This window comes from Stegostoma tigrinum, chromosome 8 (genome assembly GCF_030684315.1).
Source record: "Stegostoma tigrinum isolate sSteTig4 chromosome 8, sSteTig4.hap1, whole genome shotgun sequence".
NCBI classification, from domain to species: Eukaryota; Metazoa; Chordata; class Chondrichthyes; order Orectolobiformes; family Stegostomatidae; genus Stegostoma; species Stegostoma tigrinum.
This window is the reverse complement of record NC_081361.1, coordinates 72,777,929-72,788,906: the sequence shown is the minus strand read 5'-3', so window position 1 is coordinate 72,788,906 and position 10,978 is coordinate 72,777,929. Positions and strand designations below refer to the sequence as shown.

Genomic DNA, 10,978 nt, shown 5'->3' with positions numbered 1-10,978 from the left:
GCTGCTGCCTTATGGCGCGGCGCAGATAATTCCTCAAATTTTATCATCACTCCCGACTAGTTCACTGCTAAACTGCCACCACTATCAATTACCATATAATGTCCACACAGGGTCAGGAATGGCTGACTGACGCAAAATAAAAACACAAATAACTAAATCTACGGCTGTGAAATCTTTCCCAAATGTTCCCACTCCGCCGGCGTTGGTCCGTCGGAATATCCCAATGACGAGCGTAACGGCGGCGGAACGGGAGCAGCTCGGCACAGAATCTCCATACGGGGAAGGCAATGGTTAAGATCTCGATTGGAAATGCCCGAAGATGGCGCTACAGGAACTGATACCGGCTCTTGCAGCTACACAGACGGGCGCCTGTGCTCAATCTGGGTCTCCCATTTACTATAAAGGTTAATTGGAGAGCATTTGGAGCAGGGCACTGCGTGTAATTTATATGCAGCCATCCCTGTTAAACTTGTAGCTGGAACACACCTCTTAATATTAAGCAATGCGAACAAATCCGCGTAAAATAAGCAAAGCAATTGCATCTATTTCAGATTTCATTGCAATAATACAACCAGTTCAAGTGTAATGATTTTCAAGCAGTGATGTTTTGTTTTAAAAAAGGGACGTTTGGTAACATAAAGAAGCAGAAAACTGAAATATTTAGAAATGTTGGCAACACGTTTGTCCTGCTACAAAGTATTCTGCGGTGCAAGGATAGTGGGGTGGGGGCGGTATTTGTAACAATTTAGAGGGGGTCTATGAAAACAGACAGTGGATAGCGTTTTACAAAATCGCCACTTCTGTTGTTACATTTTAACAGGATTGAGGAGAATCCAGTTCGGAGTAAACACACGTACGAAGCTCTGTCCATTCCGCACTCACCCCCCCCCCCCCGGGACAAAAGAGGGTTTGGAATAACCACCTGCTATCTGCAATCCTACAATACATCCTTAAAAGACAAACAAAAGACCTTAAAAATCTTAAAGAACACCATTCATTAGATCGACAAAGCGGGAAAGAAATAAATTATCATAATTAATCCTATCAGTGATGGTGGGTGGCATGATGTGCGTCCTTTAAGGTAATGTTGGACACTGGTAATATTAACATATACACATGCTTTTGTGGAGGCAGACAGTAAGCGTTTCCACAGCATTTCAGCCGCTTGGTAAACAAGCTTCAGGGGAAGGAAAAACAACAGTGCAGCTGCTGGCTGCGAGGAAAATAACATATTCTGAAATCATGGACAATGCAGACATTTATGTAAAGTTATATCGCGTCTCTCTGCTTGCAAAAAAAAGTGTCTCGCATCCCTCCCCGTCTGATTCGAAATCTTTAACACACATGCACTCTTATTTTGCATTTGCTATTCAAGTTTTACGTTGTGCACGCTGAAGTACGTTTTCGGTAGGAAGGCTGCTCTCTTGAGCGATATGAACGTCTTAAAGGAATGTGATCTACTTTCACATGTGCTTTTGAAAACGGTTTTAATTGCATTGATTATCTCCAGCCCCGTCTATTTTTCCCTCTGCACTATCATCCGTTTTATCCCTCGGGCCGATAAAAATACTCAGATCTCCCGGCTTTGTAAATAGCTGGGTACAATTTCACATTCCCCTCATTCATTTTCGCTGCACTTTATTAACAGCATTAGCAATGGCAGATTTCTGGACAACGTTTGTTCAGATTTTAGTTGCCCTTGGTTTATTTATGCAGTCTCCAGAGTTCTACCAGGAGACCTCCTATGTATTTGTTGGGTTAAGGGGAGGGGGAATGTGTGTGGTGGGGGGTACCTCACGAGGCAATTCACGGCGTTTTATATATATACATACCTAATATAAATACACATACACAGACGTGTGTGGCAGTGTGTGCGTGAGAGAGAGAGTGAACGACAGCGGCTGTTCCCACTACTTTCGTGTTATTTTGTAAAGAGAAACTCTTTGGCAAAGTTTATTTGCAACGATAAAGATCTTTACGCGTCCCTATACCTTGACAGGATCGTGTGTAGCTGGCAGCTTTGAGTATCAGATGGGAAGCTTGTTTCCTTTTTCGGTTTTAAAAATGCAAGGGTTTTAGAAAGATCCCCACGCAGAGGTCCCCGCTACCTCCCATTGATGCTCCTGCAGCCTGGGTGGTCCGTCCACTTTGGTGAGCTGTTGCTTAGCAGCTAATAATAGTGGATGTTTGCTAAGTAATTTGCTTCTTCCTTAGCCAATGGGAATCCGGTCGAGAGGACTTTCCATCAACTCTTTTTGATGGGCTGGAGGCGGGTTTTTCTCTCCAAATGCTGGATGTGTGAGATCGGGGACAGAAGTAAAAGATTGAGCTGAAAAGAAGGGGGATATTTTCTCTTTTATTTTTGAAAAATTCCGCGGTGTTAGGAGGACGGAGCAAGGCGAGCGAGAGAGGTCAAGGAGATAAGGAAAAAAACTACACGTGGATGTAGAGTCAAGATCCTCAAGGATTTCTGCGCGAAATGTTGGAATGGAAATATCAGACTTTCGCTCAGGAAGAGACTAGGGATTCGCCAGCTGGTTTTCTTGTCACTTTTGGGGGATTATTCCTGTTGTTATTGTTGAACCGAACGATCCGCGACTGGTTTCCAGCGCCATGGCTTCAGTCTCTCATCCTCCCCGGAGCGATGGAGTTCAGCCCCCGAGGTACAGTCACCAAAGCCCGGCCGCTTGCTCGGATCTGCTGCGGAGACCCAGCTACTGCCACGCTGCTTTTGCATTGAAACAGATCTCCAAGGTGCAGAGAAACAAAAGAAATTCTTACTATTAAGTTTCTCCCTTGCAAATAGGAAACATGCATTGGTTCAATAATAACGCCAGGGATAATTATAGTGATAACCCTTTACAGATTCAGGCATTTTCTGGGAGATTTCTTCTCTTATCTAGAAACTGCATTTGTCCCAGGAATGATGTTTGGTTTGAAAGAATAGGGAAATGTCAGAAGAGTCTTCAGAAACGGCTTTCCCTCCAGAGGAGGGACAGGTTTATTGATTGTGTGTTCACTTAACAAGACAGTGCAGATGTGGCTGAGGAAGGTGCCTGAGTTTGACTGGGCTGTGTTTATTAGAGTGTGTACGTGTGAGGAAGTGCACATACAGGTGTGTGTGTGTGTGCATGTGTGTCTCCGGCTTGCCTTGTGTACAGTTGACCTAGAGGCTGCGGTGTTGCTCTTAAGTTTGTTATAGCGACTTATTTGGCAGAGTGAAGAGCTGAACTTGTGAAGCCTTGGAAGAATGTCAGCATTTTGTTTTTGATTAAACGAAGTAGAGACAGTTACTCGCGGTGTGTGTGGGGGTTTTGGGGGTAGTGGTGGGGGGGGTGGTTGCTGGACGGAATGTGTCTTGCGGAGAGACAACTTCTCGCTGGGTGGAAAAGCAAAGGAAGGGGAGAAGCCTGAGCGTACAGGAGCTTGACAATTCTAAAGAGGGAGACACCGGTCCAGCCAATGAGCATTTGATCAGAGCTGACGGAAGGAGAAGCCGAGAGAACACAAAAGAGGAAGTATGAGAAAATGTCCTGGAGTGAAAGGCAGATTGGCAACAGCAATGAAAAGACTGACAGAAGCGAGAGAGAGAGATGAGGGGAGGTGTGCTGGGGTTTGGAGGCAGGACATGAAAAACATAAGTAAAAGTTACAAAACGCAAAGGGAAAGTATGCAACGCCGAGAAACACTGACTGCCGGGGTGCAACGTTAGAGAGGGAGAGGTGAAGAAAGGTAAGTGAAGAAGTGTAGGGGAAAGGGCTGAAGGAGACCAATGAAACCAGAGGAAACTGGCGAATTGAAAGGATGTGGAAACGAGAATGTAAAGGGAAACACTCAAGGAAACAGAACAGGAGAATAACTGATACGTTATAAAAGAAGAAAAAAATGAAGAATGTAACAGACAGAAGGGGGAAATGATGTGAATTGTGTTGAATCAACTTATTTTTCTCTCCCGTGTCCACTTTGGAAGTGGCACTGAGATTCGTATCTTCCTTCTCATAACATTTCTCTTTCATTATTCATTACTCAGATCTTTTTCTTTCCCCTTGCTGTTTAATTAGAAAGTAGACAGAAAGAAACTCCCTCTTTTATTCTGTTTATGTTGATTTCATAATCTTTTTGTTCCTTGTTTATTGCCCTTTCTGCTTTTTTGCTCCATCATTTTCTGTTTTCTTCCCATTTTCTTTGCTGTTACGTCTCTCATTTTCTCTGAACCTGACTCCCATCTCCTTGCTCTCAATAATATCGCTGTTCCTTCCATTTCTTTAGCCGTGCTCATGATATATTCGCTTTTCCCTCTCTGTGTGACTCTCTCCATGTCCTTGCTTTCCGTTTCTTGCTTTCTTCCCAGTTTTGCCTTCCTTCCCACCTTTCTTCCCGTCTTCTCATTTACAATTCCTAAGCAAACCTTTTCCTCTCTCCCTTCACTTCATCCCCTTATTTACCTAAGCTCACTTTCCCTCACCCAATTTTTTTTCTGTTTTGCTTGTCTTAAATGTCTCTTCTGTCCCCTTCCCCACATTCTTGGCCCTTCTCTCTGCACCCACTATTACCTTCTGCTGTCTTTCACTGCTACTGTACTTCATCTCCTCTTCCCTTCATCTGGTAAATCCTCTGGTGTGACGCAACTCTTGTCTTTGTTCCCTAGGGAAAGGCAGAGGGGCGGCGGGCTCCACTTTGGCTCCGAGCCCACTTCCAGGCACTGCTCTTCAGGTTGGGCTGCAGTATCCAGAGGCACTGTGGCAAGTTCCTGTTCATTGGGCTTTTGGTTTTTGGAGCTTTTGCTGTTGGCCTGAGGGTTGCTAGCATTGAGACCGACATTGAACAGCTTTGGGTGGAAGGTAAGACAAAGTTAAAAACTGACATAGACTAAAAAGCAACAAGTATCCCAGTGTAAACAGACCCTCTGATCAATATGTCCTTGCATACTAGGATCTGCCTGTATTGCTCGCAAACAAAGCTTTTCACTGTACTTAGATACACATGACTAGAGTAAATCAAATCAAATCAAATCGAATAGGCTGACAACATTCACGATTTGGAAGTGAAAGCATAAGCAAGTGACACAGACTGACACTAATCAGGCTTTACTTTTATAGTTACATTTTCTTTACTTTAGTTATCTTTACTTTATTCAATTCTGTCATGTGTCACCTCCTTTAGACCCTAATGCACCTAAACTTGACAGCATTTGCATTGTCTTTTATCATAAGTACACAATTTTACTTGCATATTTCCATTTGCTTCACTATCGTAGGCATTCTCCTCTAGTGTCCTTGATTGACTCCAATCTCCTTTTGCCTCTGATCAGCCTTAAACCTAATGCATATGTTGCCTCTTCTAATCATTGATTCAGAATATATCAGCGGCTGTTCCCACACTACATAGCCCTTGAAATACCTTAGCCAACTACATTGATCTCCTCGCCTCTATCCTTGAGTCAATCCCACTTGCATAATTATGAGATAACACAATGTGGAGCTGGAGGAACACAGCAGGCCAGGCAGCATCAGAGGAGCAGGAAAGTTGACGTTTCGGGTCAGGACCCTCTGAAGACCTTTCTGAAGAAGGGTCCTGACCCGAAACGTCAACTTTCCTGTTCATCTGATGCTGCCTGTCCTGCTGTGTTCCTCCAGCTCTGCACTATGTTATCTCTGACTCCAGCATCTGCAGTTCTTAATATCTTGGTGCAAGTATGATCTTTGCAAAACCAGTTATATTACCAAAACACATTCAGGCTGAATCTTCATTTCACTGCAGATATTGCCATGACCAACTGTAGTCTTTAGTTAATGACATATATCCTTGATTGTTTATGAGAAGGTGGTAATACTTAAAGTTTTTGTGTCGTGCTGGTTGAATTAAAGCAACGCTTTAAGTATCTTACTTTGGTTTGATCTGTAAATGAACCAAGAAGAACCAGCTCATGCAAACTTTGCTTTCACGAGCAGAGTGGTTTTATTGTTTCTCACATAGAAGCAGAGGATTCTTGGTATCTGTGCTACATTGGTTCCATTTACTCTATTCTGTTCATGTTTAAGCAGCACTATCTAAAAATTCTGGACTGTGAACTTTTCCAGGATCTCTTCAAGGTAAAAGACCTTGATGGGAGGAAGGGAGTACATTGCTAGTCATCTGAAAATCTGAAGTTGTAAATGTGCGAGGCCCCATAAAATGGCTTTTCACTGGATTGCTGCTAAAGATTCCATCTGTTGTCATTCCCACCATCATTCCAGGTTTGTGGGAATACTCCAGATGGTGCCCTTGTTGTAGCTGTGCAAGGAACAAATACAAGGCAACAAGTGACTTCAAAATTGCAGGATGAACAAGCATTCAGAAATATGAAATTTTAATTCCTTACTTTGCATATTTGCATTATCTCTTCAAATTCTGTTTCTGTTAACCTTCTAACAACAAAGATACCGAACTTAGTGTCAAGCTTTTGATGGAATTTTGCTTCTCCAGGAAAGTAGTTTTTGTTAAGGGGCCTTTCAAATTAGGTACGTGGTGTTACAAAACAGATTGCCAGATCGGAGAACAGGAAGATGACACAACAACCATGCGGTTCCAATGATAATGCATTGTACATCACATTTCATGTTACTAAGTAGTTATAGTTAAATTTAGCTTTAAAGCAGTTGACTTTAAAAACAGCCCCAGCATGTTGGGGTATTTCAGCTTCAAAGCAGTTTTTGTAGAGATCAAATTAATGTAATAAAATGCGAGTTGAAGAAAAAGGTGATTAAAATTCTGCAGCTAACATTTAGCACTGATTTCTCTCAAATTACCCCTAAAAGTGATTTTCCATAAGTTCCAAAGCTTGTTTTTTTCAGAAATAGAATTTTAGGTATTCAAAATACAATTTTTAAAAATAAAAGATTAAGTTTACAAGTTGAAAATGAAATTAACTCCATATTTCTGAGAAAAAAATTGGATGTGTAGACACAATTACTGCCCTCAAAGGGTTAAATCTGTTTTGAAGCAGCCATGTTCATCTTGTGCAGCACTAAGCTTCCAAACTTAAGTTACAATAACATAGTCATCTACTGGTAGAAATGTAACATGGCTTTAGACAGCAGTGAGTGGTTTATTGCAGACTCTGCTTGTAGTCGATTCAAGTTGTAAAATGCATCTAATTTGTCTAGTTTTTTTTAAACTGTAAAGCTACTTGTGTGTCCTTTCTCTGCCTCTCAACTCCCATTTCTATTTTTCCGGTCTCTCCCACACTGTGCTGTTTTTATTTTAACATTTGTATGCTAATTGCTACCTTTGACTGAGATTTTTCTCTCTCCATGACTTTCTCCGTTCTCTTCCTGTGTGTTATGCTTCCTGATACTCCCCCACCTCTCTCCCTTTTACAGACAGTTCAGGGCCATGTGTTTAATTCAGTTTTCACACTCCAACCCTTTCTAAGGCCTGCTTTCGACTCCCACCCCCAGCCCCCAAAAATCTTCTGCTGTTTTGCTCCCAGGAGCAGATGTGGTGTGTGAAATTTACGCCATTTTGAGCTATTGACCCTGTATAGAGTTGTGTGTGTATGTATGTGTGCGCGTCTATGTGTGCGTGTGTGTGGTCCCAAACTATTCTTGGACTCCATTCAACAATAGAGGGAACCTCTCTTACGAAACCTGAATGTCATTAAAGTTTACCCACCTGTTTGCACACGAGGTTTTCACAGCAGTTGGAAAAAGAAGAAAGAGGAGACTGATGCCTCTCCTAATTCTTTCATCTAGGTTTTTTTTAAAGTGTTTTCTTCTAGAAACAACACCACAGGGAAGAGCAGCTGTTCTTACTTTTATGTCCTGAAGTGCTGCATCTTTTTCTTTCATTTAATGGGCTGTGTTTGCAAGAGCTGCACAAACTACAGTAAATACATGTTAACTCTTTGAGGAACATTATAGGTTTTGTTCTAAAGTGAAATTAAAGTTTATGTTATTAAAAACATTTTCATTTTATATGCTTTTTATGTTTCTAGTTGCTCAAAAACAAGGATGTGAGTAAAGGATTACAAAAGCAAACATGACTATTAGCTTAACGTAACAAATTAATATTTCAGGGGTTTTTCCTTCTCAATATTAATGTCTTGGAATTTTAACAACAGGAAGATTACCTTGATCTCTTTACTGGAAAGGTGCTTACATGTTAAGATATGCCTGCCCTTTCAGGTGTGTTAAGTATTCGCTTTGGTAGCTTCTTTGGTTTAAATGAGATTTGGTTGTTATAAAAATGCAGTTCGAGAAATTACAGCCAGCACAGTCAGTGGATGAATTTTGCCATGCTTATTTGTCATTTCTCTGTCTCCCACTTAACAAAGGTGCCGCCAATAACTTGTATTTATGGAGAACAAACATAAATGAGTTACAACCTTACCTGTGTTAAAATCAATGTCAAGCAACATGGTTAAATATTCAACTATTTGAAGTAATCTTAATTTTATATGAATAGACATAGCAGTGCTGTCATGGAAATGAAGCAGTATTATTTTTGAAAGTATTATTTATAAATTTTGCTTCCATGCCATTGGGCTTTTAGGAACCAAGTTTGATGATTTCTGTAGCTTACCCCACCCCCTCTGCACCCACCCACATCTCTCCAGTGAGTCAGACTACCTGGTAGTTTGCTGGCAGAATATGCTATTGGTCTTCTCATTTTCTCAGTGCTTCCACCTACAGCCATCTATTATTAGATATCACTGTGAGGGGCAGCACAGTGGCTCAGTGGTTAGCACTGCTGCCTCACAGTGCCAGGGACCCGTGTTTAATTCTAGCCTTGGGCAACTGTCTGTGTGGAGTTTGCACATTTTCCCTGTGTCTGCGTGGGTTTCCTCCAGGTACTCCGGCTTCCTTCCACAGTCCAAAGATGTGCAGCGTAGGTGGATTGGCCATGCTAAATTGCCCATAGTGCCCAGGGATTTTTGGGTTAGACATGGGAAATCAGAGGTAGGGGAATGGGTTTGAGTGGGATGGTCTTCAGAGGGGCAGTGTGGACTTGTTGGGCTGAATGGCCAGTTTCCACACTGTAGGGATTTTATGATTTCCATGAAAACTTGCCTCTCGTCATTCTTGGTCTGACCTGCAAAATGTTTCATTTGTATTATTACATGTTAAGTATTGGCTACGGTAGCTTTTTTGGTTTAAATGAGATTTGGTTGTTATAAAAAGCAGTTCGAGAAATTACAGCCAGCACTGTCAGTTTACATGTGTATTCGTGCATATTTACAAACATTTGTGACTTCCAATCAAGTTACTTTTTAAAGAACTTACATCAGCTTAAATGCTTCAGGATGCTAAAAACAACCTTATCACTTATTGAATCTATAATTTTTTCACATTTTTAAAGATTCTGCAGAAAAGGTAAATTGCTTTGCACTGACTCATAATGCAGCATCTGATTTATTTGAGATGTATATTTTAAAGCAAAAAACATAATGAGACTTGTTTGTATTCAAGTCACTGATGTATAGAATATAGATGGCTGTGCTAGGGATGTTTCTGTTAACATGAGTAGAAGGCCTTTATAGAAGATAACTAAAGGTAAAGTCACTTATAGTCCTAGCAGATCACAGGGTTGCTCTCTCATTAAAGAGAGAGACAGGGACAACTGGTGGTGGTTTAACCTGAGGGTCAACACATCTCAGGCAAAGGGAGAGATTGAGAAGGAGAGTCCTTTATGGCAACTTAAGCCAGTGCAGGAATTGAACCCACCCTGTTGACATCATTCTGTGTTGCAAACCAGCCATCCGGCCAACCGAGCTAACCAACCCCAAGTAGCTGTGATTACAATGTCATAAACCATACTGTAAACATGAAAAGCAGTGAACTAACTAAATAGGTTAAAACCTAATTTATTTCCTAACTCAGGTTATTTGTGCCAGTAGTGAAAGTGGATACTAATCAGATTGATTAAGTCATTGTACAGTTATGATTCAGTTTGCTCTATTATTTAATGTGTTTTATCTAATTGCTCTCTGCGCACATTTTTCATGCTTTTTTCTTTGACTCTGCATTGTTCTACTAACCCACGATTGCTTTAGATTTTTTTTACACATGCCTTCAAATGTAGTCACTATGTAGTAAATGCTATGAAAGGCTGAAGATGATGTTTAGTTCATGGAAAAGTTTACACACAATGCTAAAGATTTAAGGAAATTGGAACGTCAACCTATGTAAAACTTACAGCAAACCAGAAACTTTTGAAAAAATATTTATCTATGCAAATGTTTCCAATTTAACATTAAAGAACACAAGATTTCGAAGAGTGGATATTTTGCATTTAAGGAATAGAAGCTTGTCTTGATAAAGCCAAAGACCCTGCTATCCCCCCTGGATTGTTCAAAGAGTGTTATCTGAAGCAGGTTTAAGTAGTTCACCAGCCAGTTTCTCACAAATACTGCACTTTTCTGTTAAGCAGTGTTGAAAGGACTCTGGGCAAATCTTTGAGTTGATTACAATCTGTCTGGAAAGTAACCCGTAGTTTTTGTTGAATACGTGCCCAGGAGACCTCAGTGTATTGTGCATTCCCTTGCAGTATTCACACTGCTGCACAAAGTAAGATTTATTTTACTGAGGGCAAATATATTAAGAGAATATTCAGGACATCTCTTGTCACTTTGGATTCCATGGAGTTCAATTTTGTTAATTTTTTTTAATATATGTGGAAATAATCTTTTACGTCTGAAGCTAAGTACTTTTAATTTTCAGTTGGGTTTTAATTTTAGCTATTAGCAGGGCCAGGTGATGCTATAATGAATGAAACAATGTGTTCTATAGTAGAACTGGGGGCAAAATATAGGCAGTGGATCAAACAGTAACATTAGTGAATCATTTGTTCCGTAATTAAAACTACTAGTTGCATTTAAAATAAAATTAAAAATGAAGTCAGGTGATATCATAAATGACCAAACCAAATTTGAAATGATCTCAGTCATTGAATCATGCACTGCTTTTTTAAACACGTTGTATTCCATGCAGAAGCATCT

The 10,978-nt window shown here is 40.7% G+C and overlaps 1 protein-coding gene across 1 annotated transcript in view; it reads left to right on the top strand.

The window, feature by feature from the left end:
• Window positions 1–2,209: 2,209 nt before the first annotated feature.
• Window positions 2,210–10,978, top strand: part of ptch2 (patched 2) — a 118,305-nt gene continuing 109,536 nt past the window's right edge. Inside the window, exons 1-2 of the mRNA XM_048539466.2 lie at window positions 2,210–2,754; window positions 4,649–4,841. Coding sequence (XP_048395423.2) covers window positions 2,614–2,754; window positions 4,649–4,841 — 334 coding nt within the window. The 5' untranslated portion in view covers window positions 2,210–2,613. The remainder of the gene's footprint in view (window positions 2,755–4,648; window positions 4,842–10,978) is intronic.